We start from the raw sequence: 22,326 nt of genomic DNA, 5'->3' as shown, positions 1-22,326 counted from the left end.
AACAAGTATAGACCGGGTCGCCTGAATTGGAACAAAGCATTTCATGTTTGTTTGTTTGAAAATGGTTTGATGATGCTACCCGCAAGTAGGCTAAGACATGAATTTTGCCACCCTCAAGTGGGCTTAGAAAATATGGTTTTGCCACTTCCAAGTGGGCTTAAAAACTCGTATTCAATGCGTTGTTCCAATTTAAGTAACTCAACCTTCACCCACAGGCATTCCGGCAGTTATAACACGTAAGCACATAGCCTCGTGGTAAGCATGCTATCATGGCAACACTCATACTCATGCAAGGATGCTAAAATATAAATGCTTACCGAGTACTCCAAGCCAAAACAAAAACTAGTTAGTAATCATATGCATGATCCTAGTTCATGTTAAGATGGCTAATGCAACACACGCAAGATGCAGCTACAATAGGCTCGGCTAATCTATGGATGGCATATGATGATGCTACAACTAACACGTATTCAACTTGGAATTGAAGTACAATGCAGTTAGTATGATGCGCCGAGCCCGATGCATGCAAGACAAATGTATGGATGCACGCATGCATAGCATAAGGATGCTAATTGAAATATGCCCTAGTACTAACCATCAAAAGTAGGTAAGTAAAAGGGAGAAAGAAGTGGAGATTGGAAGACATGCATCACACACACGCACGCTTATTACAGTTGTGCCCTCACTCGGAGGGTCCGAATAAATAATACATACCGAATAAATAATTAACTACTCTAGCTAATTAAATATTACAAACCCCTTAACTAGTCAAGCAAATTAACTAAGCTAAGAAAGCAGTAAAAGGCCTCAGAAGAGGGTCCAATGCACGCGTGCTCAGGTTTGCTCGGAAATCCGTCGCCATGCACAAGTTGCCTCTGTTTACCCTGCTTTTCTCCTCTGAAAATGGCACAATTCTCAAGGAACACTCTTTGGACATTGTGGATCACCACCGGCTAAGATAAATCATCACCGGCCATAGCAGGATGGTCATCGACCATTTGTTAGGCTCTCGGCCATCCATATTTGGTCGGTCGGCAGTATAGATGGCCGGTCGGCCAAAGCTTCCTGCAGAACTTGTTTTGATAGCAACAGAGGGCAAAACATGGCATGGCAATGCATTTCAAGCAAATATGTGCACCACCACATCCCTTATCATGTTTGTGACTCAAAGGGGTATGGTGCTCGATTCTCGGACCACCAATCGCGCATTTCAATGCGTGATGGCCCAAAAGCCAAGTGTGCAACTTCAATATCAAATGAAATGCACACACAAAACACATCAAAGGCCCCAACCTCTATCATGCTTAATCAAGAGGCGACGGATACATGCACAATGCAATGCAACCTAAGCATGCAAGCAAGGCTAATGCAACATAATTTTGCAATGCATTTAATATGCAATAGGCACACAACCTAAACATGTAAACAAATATGGCATGCAACAACATGCGATGATGGATTTAAACTAACATGGATAGCTCGTAAGAATGCCTAAATCAGTGGCCATAATGATGCAAGTGAGGCAACAAAATACATGGAATGCATGCACAATGCATTAACCAAGCTTAAGGCACAAAAATGCAACTCTACCAAAGCATGACAAGGAGGGAATATGGCATACAATGGTGCATGTTCCAGATCTGAAATGGCATGCCAAATGACTCCAAAATGACTCAAAAGCATGCAAACACTCATGTAATGCATTGTTAAGGACTCAAGCACTAAAGCTAGTGAAATGCAATACACTATAAACATGCAAATCGATGCTCGAATGATGAAACCAGCCCCAAACAGTCCCTATGTAGCCCAAAATAATGCTAAAACATGCATGAAATGTAGCCAAAATAAGCTAGCATGTTTGGCCAAAACAACATGTAACATAGGCTAGTAAGCATGGTTTACACTACACCTATATGAAGCATGTGAGAACTCATCAAACCAGCTAAAAACAGTAACATGGTATGTCAAATAAGCCCCAAAAACCCATGGAAACAAGGTCCATGCATGCAAGAAAGATATGTTCCTTTGAAAGGCCAATAAGAGGGTTACTCTACACATGCAACAAGGACACTTAACATGGCAAAACCAGATCTGGAAATGACTTATGGGGGTCCTAAAACCCACTGAAAAATGCTGGAAATAAAGCTTGGAAGCTTGCAAATAGGAGCTCCTTTGTAAGGCCAAAAATGCAAGTAATCAAGACAATAAGGAGAGGGGATGGCCCTCTCCTTCTTAGGACCTCAAACCACCATCCTCACCACTCAGGATTTCAGTGGTGAGGAGGCCCAAACAAAGTGGTCCCGAAGCTCACCAAAAACACACAAAAATGAGGCCAAACAAGGCCTAAGAGGGGGTAAACGACCCCAAACACAAAAGTGACCTTAATGAAGTATCTTAAACACAAAAAAACAGAACTTTTTTATGTTATACACAAAGCTCAAAACAGCAAGCAAGATAGGCTAAAAGTGTGTGCAAAAACGGGGAATAAAGAGGGAAAAGGAGTTACTTTCGTAGCCAAAAGGGGACAGCAGCCTCTTGGTCCCAAAAAACAGTCCCTTAGCCTCTGAAAATGGCCTCCAAGCTCCTTAGGTTGATGATGGGGGTGTTAGGCCAAGAGTTGTAGTGTAAATGTGCAAGAACTAGACCCTCTTGAACCCTCTAACCCACACAAATGTAGAGAGAGAGGGAGATATAGAGAGGGAGTGATATATATATCCTACATATCAGATTTTTCTAACCCTTGAAATGGGAGGAGAGGCCCTCTATTTATAGAGCAAGGCAAAATGCCTAAGCTTCTTGGAGAAGCTAAGGCAAAAAGGTCAAAGGGGGCAAGCTTCTAAGGGAAGCTAAGTCAAAAAGTGCAAGCTTCTCTTGGAAGCTTAGAAAGGTTCAAGCTTCTTGGAGAAGTTAAAACAAAGGTTGAAGCTTCTTGGAGAAGCTAGACAAGGGTTCAAGCTTCTTGGAGAAGCTAGAGGAAAAGGTGCATAAGATGCAAGCTTCTCTTGGAAGCTTAGAAGGGTTCAAGCTTCTTGGAGAAGCTAAAACAAAGGTTCAAAAGGTTCAAGCTTCCTCAAGAAGATAAAACCAAGGGTTCAAAAGGTTCAAGCTTCCTCAAGAAGCTAGAACCAAGGGTTCAAAAGGTTCAAACCCCCTCAAGAAAAGGTCTCGGCCAGAAAAAGTGGCTAATCGGCCAACAAAGTTGGTCGACCTACCACAAAAGGTGCCGACCGACCATCAAAGGCGCCAACCGGCCATCACCAATGGCCGGTGGAAAGAAAACAGGGCCGGTGGCCTCAAGCCATGGCCGGTGGGTTTAGGGAATGGCAAACAAAACATTCTCTACCCTCCAAAGCAAAAACCAACAAGTGTTTGGTCCAACCAAGCACAAAACAGTCGAGCTGAGAGATCCTGAGGCAAGGCGCGTAGCCGAGACCTCCGAGAACTCAGGACGAACACGAATATGGGTAATCATCGAGTGTTCAAACGATGATGTCCAAGTCTCGAAGACGGTCAAAAATGGGGTGTCTACGCTAAGCTCGAAGGAAATGTGTGTGCTCAGTTTCACTAAGACCTGAATAAGAATGGACAATTGTCTCTAAAACCTAATTTTGACCTTTTTAAACTTGTTTCTTGTATAAAAACTAAATAAACTCATAATACAATTATTTTGTCCCTAAACACTGTGTTATACTTTTACAAAAATTGTCGAATGCATTTATTGCGTCACGCTAATAGTCAACATAACGAAATGCACAATTACAAGGATTATTTAAACACACAACCTCACTTTGAGAGCACTCAACTTCACACGCATACAACACTAAATAATGGAGAAATTGGCATAATTTAGTATAAAGATGGAGATCTATTCCTCGCTCAAATCAGTAATATCAGAGTCAGAGTAATTAGAACGCTCAATGTTAGATACAAGTGAAGGATCCTTTATGATTTGCCTTGATAACATTTGCAGGGTTTGATCCATTCGTTTTGAATTCCTCATTTGCCTCCTCTATGCGTGAATGCCTATTGAGACAAGTCATCTGATCAATCTCATTTTCTAGATGATGCGAGACTTCAAACTCTGGTTAGGAATTTCGACAAAAACACAAGCGTGTCCACTACCGTTCTTATCCTCATTTTCTTCTTAGGTTAGGAAATACCCATATATTACCTAAACCTGGCATTATCCCTTGTGAATCTCTCTCTCTTGATTAATGTTTCAAATTTTAATATAATAAAAGGGTTTACATCAATAAAATCAAAATTAAAATAAACTATTTTAGCGCAATTAGTTTGTATTGATTATGCTTACATGCCTCATATCTAGGCTCTTGTCAACAAAACTCTTTTTTTATTTTTATCAATCCATAAAAAATTATTTACAAATATCAATAGAATTATATCAAACTAAACAATCAACTACATAAAAATATTCAACGTACAAATAAGTCCAACACCAACAATCATTGTATAAAGAGTCTCGTAATAAGAAAGAAAACAACAATAGAAAAACTACTAATAAAGAAAATTATATAACTGACTCCTTAATCTCTCAATTAAAATTGCACAAAGTGGTCAATTAAGTTTGTCCCTTCCACATAGGCCACCACTAGTCCACAACCCTATCCATCTTTTCCCAACCCCAACCCAACCCAACCCAACCCACAACCAAGCCCTACCTCATCATCTCTTTTCTAACCCTGGGCCACATTATCAACCTTTCTTTATAGCCCCATCACCTCCTTCCTAACCCTAGCCCATACCACAACATCTCTTACCCCATTCCAAGCCATCACCTACATATTTCCACCACACTTGCCCCACCTCCAGGACACCCACAACCCACATGCACCTCAATACCTAGCTTTACCTCCTCCTCCCCTAATCCATGCCCACACCACAACACCTATTTTTTCCATTCCCAAGCCAGTCCTACCTCATTTGCTCCACTCTCAAGTCACCCCAACCCTCCTGTACACACCCTCACCCCTACCTCTCCCAAGGCCAACCCCTACACCTTTAAACCCCTAGCCCATCCTTTATTCAAGCATTTTTTCAAAACACCTTGCAAGCATTCACAATCCCATTACAAAACTGCTAGCATACCCCTCCTCACATACGCTCAAATCAATTACATGATTTCTTTAAAAATTAACAAAAAATAAAAATAAAAAATGAAGTACCTCCTCTGAGCACACTATTGCCAAAGAAAGAAAGAAGAATGAGATTGAGACTAAGCGTGAGATGTGAGATAGAGATTGAGAGTAAGATTGCAAGTAGGTCAGTTCTTTGTTTTAGACTAAGTGTGAGACTAAGAGTGTGGATGGGTGAGAGACAATGTCACTAGAGAGGACAAACTAAAGGGTTGAGGGTATGGGTGTGGGATTGAGAGTGAGTGAGAGAGTGAGGGAGCAAAGAGCCCATATAAGGAAAGATGAAGAAGAATAAGGAAGGAGGGGGTACTTCAAACCCAGAAATGGAATTTACAAAAATGGTGATGTGTCTTACGGCTATATAGAACAAAAAAAACGTGATTATATCTATGCTTTTATCACAGTAATATTGGAAATATGACATGAGAGGAGAATTTGTGTCGAGATATCTAGGCGGGGCTAAATCAAGCCTTTGTTGTTGGCCGAGCTATGGATTGGAAGATTGCATGGTTTGGGCCTTGTAGAGTTTGAACCGGTCAAAGATGTTGTTTGGTTTGACTGGGAAAACTAGGTCCATAATGTGCATGGACCGAGCTACGCTTCAGTGGACTTACGATTTGGGCTGAGGTTGGACTAGTGCGGTTGTCCTCCAGTGGTACCCTAAAGGGTGGATTGGACCGGACTATCATAAGAAGACCGGTCAAGTGCAGTTGGGCCCGTGGTGTTAACTGGGTTATCTGGAGTGCCACGCAGTATTAGCATGGCATCACACCCTACTAGGTTAGCGCAGCGCTACGCATTGCTCGGTTGTCTCGAAGAACCAACAAGGCTAAAATAGTATGCTCGATTGAAAGTCACGCTAAGAGTTGTGTCATCTCATTTGGTTTGTAGTGAGGCGGGTGTAAAAGAATAGGCGTTATCCTTTACGAATATGATTCCAAAGAGGACTCTACGAAGAGGAATTAAAGTCATATTAGGATTCTGCCATGCGAAACTTATAAAAACTCAAGCCTAACCTAATTCCAAGTATTGCAATTTTAGTATTTGAATTCATAGAGATTTTCCTCTTTGTTTGTCCTATTTATTAACTTAGGTATCAGAGGGGTTTCCGGCACACACTTGTTGGTTAGCTCACGTTTGTGATTTCAAGTCATACAGTAACATTTGGAGAAATGCGGGTTTGATCAACAAGATTATGGAAGCAATGATTATTTCGTACTCGTACAATTGGTGCCGTTTATGGGAATAAGGCACAAAACAAACATTTTGATCAAGCTCTCTTTGACGATTTTAATGGCAAACAATGAAGATTTACCTATTTTCGACATCAATGGCCAAATGCCGGCCAGCTCACGTTTGTGAGTTCAGGTCATATGATGACTTTGGAGGAACGTGAAGTTGATCAATAGTATTATATAAGTGACGATTATTTCGTGCTCATACATGACATATTTCTAAATAAAGTATATATTTAAAAAAATATAATTATAAAGTGTGAATTGTAAACACATTTTCGAGAAAGTACGCATGAGCCTAGATTGGAAATAAGCTGCAAAAGCTACCTAGTTATTTAATTACGAATTATAAAAAAAGCCTGAAAATATTTAAAGCCCTCAAACCTGCTCCTAATCAAAAACATCAATTGCAACCTTTGAATGTGTGTTAGGCCTTTATTTAGATATATAAATAAGGATAAGTTGGAGTAGTGGAGTAGGAAATTAAGTTAGAGAGAGCGTTTATTAATTATAATTTTTTTTTTATCTTAAAAAATTAATCATGATCAATATTAAGATAATAATAATTTTATGAGTTAAATTTAAGTATAAAAAATTACACATTCATTATTAATAGGAGCAAATCAAAATTTTATAGTAGTATGAAATAATTCGATGTAGGATGGTGATGCAAGTTTGTAGTTCTAGCACAAAAAATTATGAATCAAAATTTCTAATTTTAGAAAATAAGAATATATCATTTATAACACAAATTATTATAAAATCTATTTAATTTGATTTGACAAAAAATATTAAAGAGATAACATTGTTTAAATTATTAACTAGTTTTAGAGTACTATATGACGTTACTTATGTGATACTCAAAGCATGAGATATTATAAATCACACTAAGTGACATGTCAATTACCTGAAAATAATGAGTTCATTATATCTAATTTATAAGATTTTTCACTACACTATTGGTTTAAACTACTATATAAATAATATCACATACTGCTCCCAAAATATCAAATGACTACTTGTTATAAACAATACAACAACCCTTAACTAAATAATATGTTCAGAAAAAAAAAACATTTTATATAGGACAATAACACCCAAAAACAAAAAAAAAAAAATCAAAACTGACCCCCTAGCCCTTCTTTGCCCATGACCAGTTGAATCTGGATAAATGAGGACAAATAACTTGCTTTCTGGGAAATAATAATAATATCTAGGGATCGTAACACACACACACACACACACACACACACACACACACACACAAAAAGGAAAGAAAACAAGTCTAGTCAACTTGATTTAGGTCAAGTTTGGCAACACTAAAACAATTTATCTTTTTATTTTTTTTATTATATCACCTCTCTATTTTTCTACACATCTTTTCGTAAAAAGATAAAAAATACACTTATTTAGGTCATCCTAAAGACAAGATGTGTACTTTTTATCTTTTTACGAAAAGATGTGCAGAAAAGTAGAAAGGTGATGTGATGAAAAAAATATAAAAAAATAAAAAGATAGATTATTTTGATACTGCCAAGCTTGGCTTTAAGTCGGTTTCTTCTTTACTCCCTCAATTGGTAAGTCGGTAGAGAAAGAGATTGGTTATAACTTTTCTATTATAATTTTTTTTTTTATCCTTTTTTTGAGGTTTAGTGTAGTATAATTATGTTGATATTTCATAAATGATATTCTAAGGTGAAGTTAGTTGAATAAAGCCCCGTTTGAGATGGGTGTTTGGATTAAAACAATCATATAAGACAAAATAAGTTATTTTAATCAAATATAACAAAATGTCACATGCAACTTATAATTATTTTTTTTCTTACAAAAATCAAAAAATTCAAAAAATTTATTTCAAACGAGATTTTTTAATCCCAAATTAAAATAGGTAAAAAGCTAAAAAATTAAAACACCAACCCACATTTCAAAGAATTCGAAGAATAACTTATCGGATATACACAAAATTGTAATAAGAATGTCCAATTTAGAATAACTTGTTTCATCTTTAAAAATAAGAATAACTTGTTAAATGTACAAAGAATTGTGGCTTTGTTTGGTTTGTGTTTCTCAAAAAATTTTAGAAAAAATTCTCTACAAATAAATTTTCAAAAGTAATCAAACCAAACAAATTTTTCTAAATTTTTTTTTTCAAAACTTGTTTGGTTTACAAATTTTTCAAACAAATTTCTCTCTTATACACATCAAATCAATTACTTTTTCTGAAACTCTCTCTCAAAATAATTTTTCAAAACATCTTTTGAAAAAAAACTAAACCAAACAAATTTTCGTACTTTTTATCTCAAAACATGTTTCTCAAATACAAACTAAACAAGGCCTGTAATATTATTTGTAAGGCCGGATTTGTAATGAAATTTATAATCGACTTAGAAGGGCCATACACACAAAATTTTATTTGTTCCTTGTTCTAGTATAACCTTGCAAGTTTGATGTCAGATTAGCCCGGGCATAAACGCAAATTTTATTTTGTTTTTTGTTTTTTGTTTTTTCCTAATATAAATTTGACTGATAAACCATGTGAACTTTTATCTGTCCATATTTTGTATATCATCATGTTTTATTTTTATTTATTTATGCTTTTTTAACCAAAGTTATTGGATTGGTATTATTAACTTATGAGTTAGATCTTAATGAGTCGAGTTGTCATTAATTATATAATGGTAAATTTATATTCGTTCATATTTAAAAAGTTCATTCTACTAAATATATATGTGTTATTATTTGAATGGCGAATTGTCTGACATAAGACAAAGAGGTTGTTTGGAATGACCTAAATAAGTATATTTTTTTGTCATTTTACGAAAATATGTGTAAAAAAATAAAAAAATAATGTGATGAAAAATAATAAAAAGATAAATTATTTTGTGTACGTTAAACTTAGTCTAATTTTACCACTGACTAATTTTTACATGTGGATAATATATACATTATGGTATATGATATTGATTTGACATTAAGATTAATAAAAGATAATATACCTTGATTTGACATTAAGATTAATAAAAGATAATATACCTTCTTAACATACAATTGGGTTGGTAGTAGATTAGCAAGTGGGTTTTAAATTTTGTACAGTTCCATCTGCCTACTAATCGCGATTAATTATATATTCGCAGCCTGCACCAGCGTTCCACAGAGAGAGAAGAAAGAGAGAGAGAGAGAGAGTAGATTCGTAGAGAGAGAGAGAGAGAGAGAGAGAGAGAGGGGATTGGGCCATTGCGGTCTATGTTTGGAGGAGTGGATGTGTTGGGTTGGGTGTGCTAAAACCCTAAATTCTGAGATGGAGTTGAAGAATTGAAAGGAGGGGAAGATCGATAATGGCGGACAAGAAGAACAGAAGCGAGGCTAGCAGCAGCAGCAGTAGCAGCGGAACCAACAGAGGCGAAAGCTCTGTTGTTGATGTTGGGCGTCGTAGAAGCTCTTGCGGTTATTGTAGATCCGATTCTCACTCCAGTATTTCTCACGGTCACTTCTCCAATTCTCTTTCTATTTTTCGATTCCCGTGTTTTTCTTGATTCATCGATTTCTTTTTAGGCATTACAATGTTTGTGCTGAAATTGAAACATTGAAGAGATATTTTTCTCTTCTTTTTGCTTGTTTTGTTCATCTTCAGTTGTTTCATTGAATTCTTGATACAAAAAGGTAGCTTTTTTGGTGGGTTTGTGAAGGATGTTATTTTGAAGGACGCAATTAAGGCATATTCACAAACACAAAATCGGAAATGATATGCATAGATATTTTTGTCCCATCAATTCTAAGCTTATTTTGGTCACTCAAATGTTTATTTTGCTGTGTTTTGGCCAAATAAAGGACCTTTGCCTCATGGTTCAGGGAAGCAAAGGATGAGCTTTATGGGTTTATCTTTAAAAACCACTTTGCTATTCAATTGCCTCTCTTTTCAGCATTAAGCCATTTCATTGCCAGTAAAAGAAGAAGGCTACACTGGTGAATGATAAGCTTATGTCCCTATAATGCTCATTTTGATGGTGACTTGTTAGAAGGTCTCAGTGTTGTGTTTGATGCTAAGTTTCCAATGTTATGAACCTTCAAATCTCCCATATATGGTTGATAAGTTTTATTTTTTAAGACGAATATTTGAATAATGTTTATGGTACAATAGTAATTGCTATCAATTATATGCATTGGTCCTCTTATTGGTCCTAACTTGATGCACTAAACAGCACAGTAGGCCACTGAGTGGCATTTTTTGTTTTGTTTTATTTTATTTTATTTTTTGGAAAATTCGCAGATTAGAATCGACTGTTTCAATATTATTCCCAAAATTCTTTTTCAGCAATTTGAAAAAGGTTGCAGGAGTTTTTTTTAACAGCAACCAAAGAAATTTTATTATGCTGATACCGGAGATTTCTATCTTGAAAAAAAAAAAAAAAAAAAAAATTAGTTGTAAATTCATTTAAAAAAATTTATGCTGATTGGCCACTGAATTTGGTATTATTCTGATGCCATATAACTTCTGAATTATGATATGTGATTACGAGTGGCAGTGCTTCTTACGTGTATTTTGTATCAATCCGGTGAAGGAAAGGTGATTAAAAATATGAAGATTGTATCTTTTCCCACACTTCTCATACATGTTTTCTAGTCATCTTTGCATAAAGCAAAGATTATAAAAAGATAAAAATGGAGTCCTAATTTATAGTTGTCGTATAAGGTTTCTTCTGTATAATAATAATAATAATAATAATAATAATAATAATAATAATAATAATAATAATAATAATAATTGCATATGTTTGATTTCCATTTACACTGTTTGAGTGTTGATTAGTGACTAGGTTAGATATGGTATTTCTCAATTTTCTAAGCACAGGTAAACTTTACCATAGATAAACATTATATTAGTTTCTTTTACAGTAACTTGTATGCCTTGATTTTGCAGGTTTATGGGCACACAGTTTGACAGTTGATCACTATCAAGGTTGGTAACTTTTGCTTCTCACCATGTTTTGTTAGTCAACACTTGGTATGCACACGTGTGTGTAGGGCCCTTAATCAGAAGTCAATATTTCTACTTTGTCATGCCTTGAACTCCTTTGGTGGAATAACAATTAATGATATCATTAAAATCAAATATTATGTCCTGTTTGTTATTCCCTACAGTTGGACTCAAGTTGGCATGGTGTCGCTGCGATTTCATTGTTGGTTCTCTCTATCTCTCACAAGTGCGTGTACATAATTCGCACACAGAGTCACAATCAAGAGACACTCAGAGACACAGATGCACGTTAGTGCAGGCAAAACTAAACGGGGACTCTCTTGTTGTGCCGACGATCAGTAAACCTTAGGTTCATTTATGGATATGCAAAACTAGTATAGTAGTTAATGAGTTGATGGTGACTATGAGAGCGCTTGTGATTTATACATTTAGTTCAAAAGCTGTTGAACCCTATGAAGCACGGATATGGGATACAAGTACGATACGATACGGATACGGCGATACGACAAAATTTGAAAACTAGGATACGGGTACGGGGGATACGTTCGTAAAAAATAATATTTTTACAATTTTTAGTAATGTAACATGCATAAAAATAAAACTTAAAGCAAAAGACAATTTGATAAAAAAAAAAAAAAAAAAAAAGATTCCTATAAAGTTAAGAGTCTTCAAGATCAATAGTTTCAACTTGTTCCCCTTCATTAGTGAATATCACAGCTTCCATATCTAGTTCATCAAGAGAAAGACTTGCAATTCAAGTAAGGCTGCACCCTCCAATGAATCAAAAGCATCTCCACCACCATCCCATAACTTGGTTCCTCATTCAATGTGCTGTCGACTTCTCCTTGATAGGAGACGAAGATTGTTGTGCACAAAAATCAAATCTTCAGCATGTTGTGTCATTTTGTTTCTTTTCATGGAGTGAATAAAGGAGTAGGTGCTTCAATTCCTTTTATAGCATGATGAGGAACATGGCCGGCCAAGTAATTTTAATCCTAAAGATTAAAGCATAGGAGCAGGAGACCCATGTGTAAACCACCAAATAAGTGGATCCAATATTCCTCTATCAATCTTTGAGTCAAAATCTCCAAACATATCCAGACCTCCTGAAAACTTGGCATATTTCACATTTACAACCCTTCTCTCCTCTAAATTTGGAAAGTATTTCTTGAAGCACTTGTTTCTCACGCTAAAAATTTCTTCATCCCTATGAGGAGGGACACGATTGGGATTTTCATTGAGCCACGTTGAACTATAATACCTAGATTACAACATTAGAAAGTTTCAAAATTAAATTATGTTATTTATATTAAAAGACAAATGTCAACAAAGAAATCTAATTAGTAAGAGTATGAATTAAGTTATGACCTTGGATTCAAAGAATGTGCAAGGCAATGAAGAGGAGTGTTACTTTTGGCACACCTCTCAACTAGTATATTGTGCACAACGGCATAAAAGATTGATTCTCATAATCTAGCTTCCCTTCATGCATAAAGATGCTTGCCTTCACCTTTTCAATCATGGTGTCCCACATTTCAGAGACTAAGTGAAGGCATGGTTTGTCAGTGTCACAAAATCTAAGCATCTCATAGATAGGCAATGTAAAAGATAAAACGTAATCAATCTTATCCCACCGCACATCATTCAATAATTTTTTTTTTCACAGATGTTGCTTTTCCAACATCGTCTTCTTTGTAAGAAACCTACTAATCACTAATAACCATTGACTGGAGGCCACGCTTTATAAGTTTAAACCTTTTGAGCATGACAATGCCAGATGCAAAACGTGTGTCCGCAACAACAAGCAACTTTAAGGGTACGAATTCATTGAAAATAGCTAGCCACATAGAATGGTTCATGATGAAGTTTTTGATAAACATAACATCAACACAAAGTGTGATCTAGTGACATTCATCATAAGGAAAAGCAGTACCCTCTGTTTCCTTTGGAGTACTAATATTCTTAAGAGCAAGATTTAGTATGCGAACTATACATGGTGTCCAAAAGATATTCGGGTACTTACTTTTAATGAGTAAACCAGTTGCACTACACACAGGAGCGTTATCTGTAATGACTTGAATGACATTCTGATGTCCAACTTCTTCAATTGCTTGACTAATTAAGTTGAAAATAAAAAACTAGTCTTTGTGCTCACCTTCACAATTAACAGCTTTGAAGAACACTGCCCTAGCTTCTGATGCTCCCATAAAATTAATAAGGGGCCTTCTTTGAGAATTAGTCCATCCATCTGAAACAATACTCAACCCCTTTTCTTTCTATGATGCTCTAGTTGGCTCCAACAACCTCTCTACATTAGCCTTTTCCTTTTGAAGCAATGTAGTCCTTAACAAGTTATAACCAGGGGTACATAACTAGGAATTGGATTGTTGGCAGCAAATTGAAAAGCACTAACATAAGGTTATTTTGGGAAGATTGTTAAAAGCTGTTTTTTGACTTTTTTTGGCTTTTTTGTGAAAGAGGGAAGTGGGTTAAAAGCTGGGCTTTTAACCCACTTCCCAAAATAGGCCATAATATGGGTTCCTTGATAAATGAAAAGGTATCCCCGCTGAATAAAACATGCGAGCAATCTCAGAATGCAATTGTTTCCGAATAACGGGGTTGAATGCCTTTTCTAGAGCAGAAGTTCCAGTAACCTTTCTTTTTTTGGCTCATACCCCTCCATCCTAAATCCTCTAGTATCTATAGGCCCTGAACCTGTTGAAGTAGATTGGCAAGTGGGAGGTGATAAAGGAATTTTTTTAGGCATAGCCATCTTTAACCTCTTCTTGGCTTCTTCAATTTTCTTTTGCATTTCAACAAGGTGATGCGAAGTCACTTTGGGGCACACTCTAATCCCATGGCTAGAAAGTTTTAACAAATGTGCCTTGACCCTAAAGTACGACCCCTTGTACTCATTTTGACAATAATTGCATTTAAACTTGGTATTACCACCTCCTTCTCCCATTTTTTCTAGTTTTGTAACATAACACCAAAGAGGAGCATGATCATCTTCTTCCATTGGCGTACCACTTGTTGAACCTAAACTTCTCATACCTGAGATCATTTTCAAAAATTTATAAATTTGGTAAAGAACTAAAACAAAACATTGATGTAGTTATCTTTTGGCATGAGCATAAAAAATAAATAAATAAATAAAAATAAATAAATAAAATTCAGCTATTCAATTAAATTTCAGCAATTCCAACAATATAGCATCACCCATAACAACCATAATGCAATTCAAATTGGGGGGAGGGGGGGGGGGGATTTACCATTTCAATGATAAAAAAAATCCTTGACAGTAGCTTAGCTTAGCTGCAAAAAGTAAAAATAAAAATAAATAAAAAATAAATTAAAAAAGAGGTCAAAATTCACAAATGGGTATGTGCAAAGTTCATGATGACAGAACTACAAAATTTTTTGAAAATTTAGCTTTAAAAAAAAGAGTCAAAATTCACAAATTGATATGTGCAAAATTCAAGAGAACACATAGCTACAAAAGTTTCTAAAAAAATCAAATTAAAAAAAAAAGAGTCAAAATTCATACAAGGGTATGTATGTGCATAGTTCATGACAACTCAGAGCTTGCATATTGATTTGTACAGAACTATCATCCTAATAACTCAAAACTCTAATAGACAGGTCACAGGTCCAAAAATTAAGGGTGTGTTTGGTTTATGTTTTGAAACATGTTTTTGGAAGAAATTTTCTAAAAACATGTTTGGTTACAAATTTTCTCAAAAAAAATCCGAAATTGCTTCTCTCTATTACACATTAATCAATCACTTTTTCTCTCTTTTCTTTTCTTCTCAATCACTTTTTTTCTCACGCATATCTACTCAATTACAACAAAATATAAAATCATCCCAAAATCCCTAACGCTAAAATTATTATCAAAATATACAACTAAACAAACCAAAAAAATTTCTGAACTCTCTCTCAAAATTCTTTTTTGAAAGTTTATCTCAAAACACAAAACAAAAAGACCCTAAAACTCTCATATGGGTAAGCAAAAAACACAAGAAAAAAAAAAAAAAAAAATCAAAACAGGAGATCGAGCGAGACGATAGAGGGAGAGGGAGAGAGAGAGAGAGAGAGAGAGAGTGAGTGAAATCGAGCGAGAGGGAGAGATTGATAAAGAGACAGTGAGATCGAGTGAGAGAGGGAGCGAAAGGGAGAGGAAGAGGACGAACCTGATCGACGACTCCTCCTCCTTCTCCTCCTCCTCCTCCTCCTTGCTGTTCGCGAACCTAGGGCTTGCTTGGTTGATTTTTTTGTTTTGTTTTACATTACTTTTGTTATTTTACAGTTTGACCCACATTACAAGTTTTTAAAATTATTTTTTCGCCCCACCGTATCCCGAACGTATCCTTGAAGTATCCTCGCGTATCCCAAACATATCCGAAATTCAAAAAATTAAAAAAAAAAAATGGGATACTTATTTGCCGTATCTGATATGTATCCCGCCGTATCGGACGAGTATCCGTATCTGACATGCGCACGGGGGGCCATTTCGGAGTATTCGTGCTTCATAGGTTGAACCATAACGGGGAAATATAATACGCAGGAAATAGAATTCTTGTTTGGTGTTTTGAATAGTCCAACCTGTGGTTACATATCGTGTAAATTTTTTCTTCCTTCAGAGGGTTCAGTTGCAAAAGTAATGTGTTTGTTGTTCTCTATTAATTTGACCGCATCTCATTTTTTTTTTCTTCTTATTATTTCTTTTGGAGTGTGTGTGTGTGTGGGCATATTCACTGGATCCATATAATTACTGCCCCGTTCTTTATTGCAGGCCTTCTTGATAGAGGATGGAGAAGATCTGGCTGTTTCCTTTACAAACCTGAGATGGAAAGGACATGCTGCCCCGCGTATACAATCCGTGTGAAAGCAAGTGATTTAATCCCTTCCAAAGAGCAACTTCGAGTTTCTAAGAGGATGGAAAGGTATTTTTATATTACTTCTCTAATTTCCAGATGCTACGTCATTTCCTCCTAGATGTATACATATAAATGAGACTTCTAAAGAAACATAATCAGTGTTGTGTTTGAAGATATTCATTTTCTAGGGTTTCATTTATATGAACTCTAATTCACCTGATGAATGTGCATTGAATTGGGTTGTTCTTTAGACCCAAGAATTATGTTCACCAAATTTATGAGGGGTTTCAGTTTTGGAGAGATCCTTAGCCCAGTTATGACCTGATCTTGGTAATGCATTCGTCTTAGATATCTCAGATGCTGTCATATTTGGTTTAGAGAGTTATATGGGAGATTGCAATCTATTCACCAAATTTGTTTCTCGCTTTCCTTCTTGGAAAATGCTATGGGTCCCAAATAATTTACCAAAATTTCTACCAAACCTCTCACATAGGTGTGGGACCCACACAAATCTACATGTGTACACTCACACACATGTGAGAGGTTTGGTAAAAAAATTGATAAATTATTTGGGATTCCTAACATAACTCTTCCTTCTTTTAGAGTTATTATGTGAGCTTGATTGGATTGTAGAGTAGTTAAATTTGGCATAAAAAATGTAAGCATTTTTGACAATGATGTTGTGCAAAAAGTACTAACTGAAGTAACTAATAGGTTTCTAGATGGCATATTGGATGTGAAAAAGAGAGATGAGTTCACAGATGAGCCAAATACATCTAAGGGTTCATGCAGCTGTGCCCCTAATGAAATTACTAGCTCAGCAGCGAAGGAATCATTGGCAGGTAAAAACAAAGAAAAGAATAAAGCTGAAAATTTTATGCATCATTTGTCAAACCAAATTGATAATGCAGTACATGCATTTGTTGGAAGTGGAGAGTTTCGTTGTGATATTCAATTACCAAAAGCTACTATCAAAAAAGTTGCACCAGCCAAAAGGAAGTTACTAGTTGAAGGATCTGAAGATCTCCTGTTCTCCAGCAGTATTTCCTTTCAAATTGCAGCTGCTTTAAAGCGGGTAGAGAAGGATGACTATTTGAAGTTATCAAGAGAAAGTACAGAAAAAAATGGCCATTCTCTTGAGCTTTCTCCAACAATAATTGCGGAAAAACTGACAAGTTCTTTGAATCAGTTGGCAGAAAACTCTGGTCTGTCAATCAGAGCTTGCAATGGGCACATAAATTTCTATTCTTCTAAAAAACAAGATTGGTTGGATGAAATGGTTGAAAGAGATCCCGTCTCTAAAGAGTCTCCTACAGGAAGTGGAAGTAAAGAGAGGTGTTCGAAGATCTCTAAATGTCCTCAGGGAAAAAGGCGGAGGCTTGAGATACGTTTGAACAGGTCCAGTTTTGATCCTGAAGAATTTTCCTTGTATAGGAGATACCAGATTAAGGTGCATAATGATACACCAGATCATGTCACAGAAAGCTCGTATAGGATGTTTTTAGTTGACACTCCCTTAGTATTTGTCCCGCCAACTGGAGACAGTACAGTTCCTCCTTGTGGCTTTGGTTCTTTCCATCAGCAATATGTGATTGATGGCCGGCTAGTTGCAGTTGGTGTGATTGATATCCTCCCTAAATGTTTGTCAAGTAAATATCTGTTCTGGGACCCAGACTTTGCTTTCTTATCACTAGGCAAGTATTCAGCCTTGCAAGAAATAGATTGGGTTAAAGAGAGTCAAGTCCATTGTCCTAGCCTTGAGTATTATTATCTTGGCTATTACATTCACTCCTGCAGCAAGATGAGATATAAAGCATCATATCGCCCGGCTGAGCTTCTCTGTCCTCTTCGTTACCAGTAAGTTCTCTATATGTATTATACAACTGACCAACATATTTGCTGGGGTGTAAAATTTATGGCTATTCTATTTTAATGTCACGGTGGTTTTGGTGCCAAGTATATGGTAGATGTATAGCAACTTGCTCCTGAGTTTCAAATTACTGTGGTTTGCCATGTTTAGTTGTTTATGTTTACCACAAGATAGCCCCATGAAGGGGATTGTCAATGCCAAATGTTATCATCGTTGGTGGAGTTCAGATTTTATATTATGGAATTAAGAATTGAACGAATCAAGTTCACGAGTATGGAATAAAACCAACAATCAACTTCCACTTTTGAAATCCTACGAGTCTGCTATTTCAGGGATTTATTGATTCATGTGATGAACTCACTCCCTAATTTATGAGGCCCAGCTTTCCACTTGTGATCAACTGGTCTTGTAATTACATTCTGCCTACCAAATTTATGACCTGAGAGTGTGATTGATGAGGTACCTCTCTAAATTTATATAGCCCAAAGTTCAGAAAGATTCCCAACTAAATAGACTTTCTACTTTGGAAAGATTTTGATTGATGATGGCTCATTGCCGGAAGATTAAAGTTTCTAAGCAAATAGAGAGGAAGGATTTGCAAATAAGTTTAAAAGGTGGTGAACTGTAATGCTCTGGACTTCAGACTGTCTAATTTTCAATGGGAGTGAGCATCACATAAATCAAGAGCAATCAGCTTGAGTTTTTATATCTGATTTTTGGTTTAAATAAGTAAATTTACCAGAAACAGAAGTGTGTTTTTCTTTTTCTTTTTCTTTTTCTTTTTCTTTTTTCAGGCCCACTTCAGCTTTAGCTCATCAGTCATTTGTCTTGATATTCAGTGCTTCCAGTCCCAGTTTTCATTGACGATGCCAAAAATTTACATACTTCTAGTCAAATTTCACTCTCCAGCTTACTAATTTAGTTTATTTTAATTTGATTAATTTTAAGGTTGGGACCATCACAGGCTTCATACTACTTTGGCTCTTTTCTGACAAGTGCATTATTTTTTCTGCAGGTGGGTGCCGTTTGATATTGCAAGGCCTTTGCTTGATAGGAAACCATATGTGATCTTATCTGATTTTGCCACTTTACCGAATGGAGAGTTGCCAGCACCTAAGGTGCTTGAAAACAGTATAGAACTGCAGCTTGATGATCCTAGCCAAGAAGAGGAGAATGATATTCCTATTGATGAAGACGAAGAAATGGGTGAACTTGATTTTGAAGATTCTGATGATGACTCAGGCTCAGAATCCAGTGGTTTGATTCCAGTGGATGTATACGGAAGTGTTAGTAATATTTTGATTGGGTTAAAGGGATCTCGCCTGAGATATAAGGTACGTATACGTAATGTGGGTGCATACTTTGGATGTGTTTAATTATTTATTTAGTTCAGAATGTGAATTCATGTATTTTGTTGATAAGCTCATGCTCCATGTGGTTGGAAGGATGCAAAACTGACAAGAAGGGCAATGTAGAAAAGGTAAAAAGAAATAAAGACGGAATGTGTTTAGTTGAGCTCTGTGAAGCACAGACATCTCTCTAGAGGTCATGTACTAGTGTCGGACATGTGTTGGACATGTTCCGGACATGTGCTAGATAGACACACTAGAAGATGTGTTGGACACATTGGAACCACATGCTGTCCCATTTATTTATTTAATTTTCACCGGAGTAGCTGGTTGATAATTTGATGAGAAAAAAAATATTTGACAGTGTCCCCATCGTGTCATGTCCTTCATTTTTTGAAAATTTGCATGTGTCTGTGTCTCGTTGAGCTGGACAAAAAAGGGCTGTTAATTTTTTTGAATATTAGGAGGGGTGGGACTCTTTTACTCTTCCTTTCTCCTTTCCCTTTCCTATGAACCTTGTTCTCTTCCTTTCCCTTTTAATTAGTTTTTCCTCGTACCAAATTTACTGTAACTTGTTCTCGCACATTAATATGAATTTAAAGATTTAGTCAGGTTGTTAAAGAAATTGGAAGGGAAGCCAAAAAATATACAAACAAAAGATAATTGTTGGTTGAGTTTTTCAATTTTATTTGCTATATTTCCTCGCTTTTTTTCTCCCTAATTGCCCTGTGCCTAAACTACTGCCATTGTTACACTTGATCATCCATCTGCATAGGTGTCTCCCAAATACAAGAAAGTAAAGTTTCAAGTGTCCTTGATTAGATTTTGTTTGTTGTGGCTTCCGTGGAAAGAGTTGGAAATGTAAGCAAATGATGTTTGGTGCAACTTCATTCCTTTTTTGTTTTTGTTTTTGTTTTTTGTTTTTTTTTGAAGGATCTACAGCATGCTTTTGGTCCCACTGGAAGGAATTACTTGGAAACCCAGTTGCACAGATACATGAGGGCTGTGGGTGCAGAGCTGTCTGAGCAAATGGTTTATTCACTCGGATGACTTGACAATCATATACGAAGGTTTGTCGGAACTAAATCTCAAATAAGACTTGTATTCCACCATTTGAATTCAATATTTATGCCGTGAGTGAGTTATATCTAATGATCGAATTGAAACCCAAATGTAGCTGTTACAGAGTTGTTTGGAACCTTGAATTTATCAGCTCAAGAATTTTGCCATAATAATCGTCTCATGGGTAAACTGCCTGCTTGATGTAAATTGTTGTACTGGTTCATTGTTAATTATATTATATAAGCCAATATCTTTCAGTTCAAAAATTTTGGAAGCAGTTGTTTGTTTGTTTGTTTGTTTTTGTTATTTTTTTTTTCACTCTTTTGTGGAGATCTGTATTTAGGTTTGTATGGCAACTTTATTCAACATTTTAACTGTGGCGTTTTTTTGTTTTTATCTGTAATTTTTTAGATCAACATTTTTTTAAGGGGGGAAGCAGCCTAAAATCCTAAAAAAGATTCAAAGTTGTTGCCAAACAAGTTTATGGCATTCAACTCATTTAACATGCTTTTAGTTTTTCACTTACTTTCATAGAAAGAGAGTTACGAAATGTAATCCTGATGTTTATTTTGGTGCCGGATATATATATATATATATATATATGTAAATATATATTTTGAATTTTAAAACTGAATTTAATTGAAAATTATTAATAAGATGAGACTTTCCTTGACTTCTTGTCGCCTTTGAATTGTATTGTTCTTCACAAAGCTTAGATTGCCAAGAGGAACCCAAGAGCAATTCAGAAAGATTGAAAAAACGCATCTATATTTCTTCTAGGATTGATTTTTCTTTCTAGTGAAGGATGGTTTTAATCCTTCCTCCTAGGTTTTAAATTAAACTATCTACTCTGAATATGAACTAGAGAGAAGTCACTCAATTTAAACGTCATAATCCAAAAAAACAAAGTAATGTATTACGATATTCTGGTATCAAATGTTGTGGAGTCAGGTCCCAGCCGATATTTTGTTCATCCTGTGTGAACCAAGAAGGAAAGAAAAAAGGGATTTTGTTTGTTTGAGGTTAAATGTCTTGACATCGTCAGTCTTCCAAAACTGACAGCTCAAACCTCCATAACTAATCCAGTTGGTGACGATGGCTTAGTTGACTATTGAACATTTAGTTCAACTTTGGCACCTATTCTTTTTCTGAATTATTTTTTCCTTTTTGGATAGTGAAGTGTTTAATTTCCAAATGTACATTTCTTGACAGAGCAGAGATCGGATGCAAGTCACATTTTTGTACAATAAGCTAGATTCTCAATCTTTGCATAGCACTATACTTGAACTAATGCAAAGGGGAGTGTGAGCAAATCTATCAAAGCTATGTTTAGATCTTTGATTTATCAGAAGAAAAGAAAAGAATTGAATAGAAATTTGTATTTAAAAAAAAAAAGAGAGGCTATGTTTAGTTTCCATTCAGTTTTTTCCTTTTTCTATGAAATTACATCGATACTTCTACATATTACTGGTAATGTAGGAAACATATGTTGTACAATTCAAAATAAAGATTTAAACAAGAAAATTCATATGAAAAAAAACAACTAATTAATTCATTACGAAAAACAAAATAACTACGAAGTACATTCATTACCAAATGAAAATGAGAATTCAATCCTTCACTCAAAGGGGAATCAATCCACAGCAGTTATTTTATTTTTCTTCTGTTTTTCATATGCAAATATGAACCAAACACAAGCTCAGCAAGTCTAAGAACAATACACATCAGAGTGCAATTGATCAATGAGAGCATCTCTAGTATTTTTTCCATTTTGACAATGCTAAACCTTTATTTTGGCATGC

At 35.7% G+C, this 22,326-nt stretch overlaps 1 protein-coding gene across 3 annotated transcripts; it reads left to right on the top strand.

Moving 5' to 3' along the window:
- The first annotated feature begins 9,427 nt into the window (after positions 1 to 9,427).
- Positions 9,428 to 20,790, top strand: ATE1 (arginine-tRNA protein transferase 1). Of its 3 annotated transcripts, none has more exons than XM_028195770.2 (6): positions 9,428 to 9,871; positions 11,307 to 11,345; positions 16,159 to 16,309; positions 16,958 to 18,100; positions 19,129 to 19,447; positions 19,536 to 20,790. In XM_028195770.2, the coding sequence occupies exons 1-6, from the start codon at positions 9,724 to 9,726 to the stop codon at positions 19,569 to 19,571; spliced, it is 1,836 nt and encodes a 611-aa protein (XP_028051571.1). In that variant the 5' UTR covers positions 9,428 to 9,723; the 3' UTR covers positions 19,572 to 20,790. The 3 variants fall into 3 exon arrangements, with proteins under 3 accessions (XP_028051571.1, XP_028051569.1, XP_028051570.1); XM_028195768.2 differs by having other exon boundaries at positions 9,433 to 9,871; positions 20,396 to 20,790; XM_028195769.2 differs by having other exon boundaries at positions 9,439 to 9,859; positions 20,396 to 20,790.
- Positions 20,791 to 22,326: the final 1,536 nt, after the last annotated feature.

The sequence above is a fragment of the Camellia sinensis genome, chromosome 8 (assembly GCF_055761805.1).
Source record: "Camellia sinensis isolate YWXY chromosome 8, ASM5576180v1, whole genome shotgun sequence".
NCBI lineage: Eukaryota > Viridiplantae > Streptophyta > Magnoliopsida > Ericales > Theaceae > Camellia > Camellia sinensis.
This window is presented reverse-complemented; position numbering and strand designations above follow the sequence as displayed.

Excerpts from the sequence above, each read along its gene's own strand:
- ATE1 (XM_028195768.2), top strand. The coding sequence starts at position 9,724 with ATGGCGGACAAGAAGAACAGAAGCGAGGCTAGCAGCAGCAGCAGTAGC. Across the intron at positions 16,310-16,957 it reads GTTTCTAAGAGGATGGAAAG|GTTTCTAGATGGCATATTGG; the intron begins GTATTTTTATAT and ends AGTAACTAATAG. Across the intron at positions 19,448-20,395 it reads GATCTCGCCTGAGATATAAG|GATCTACAGCATGCTTTTGG; the intron begins GTACGTATACGT and ends TTTTTTTTGAAG.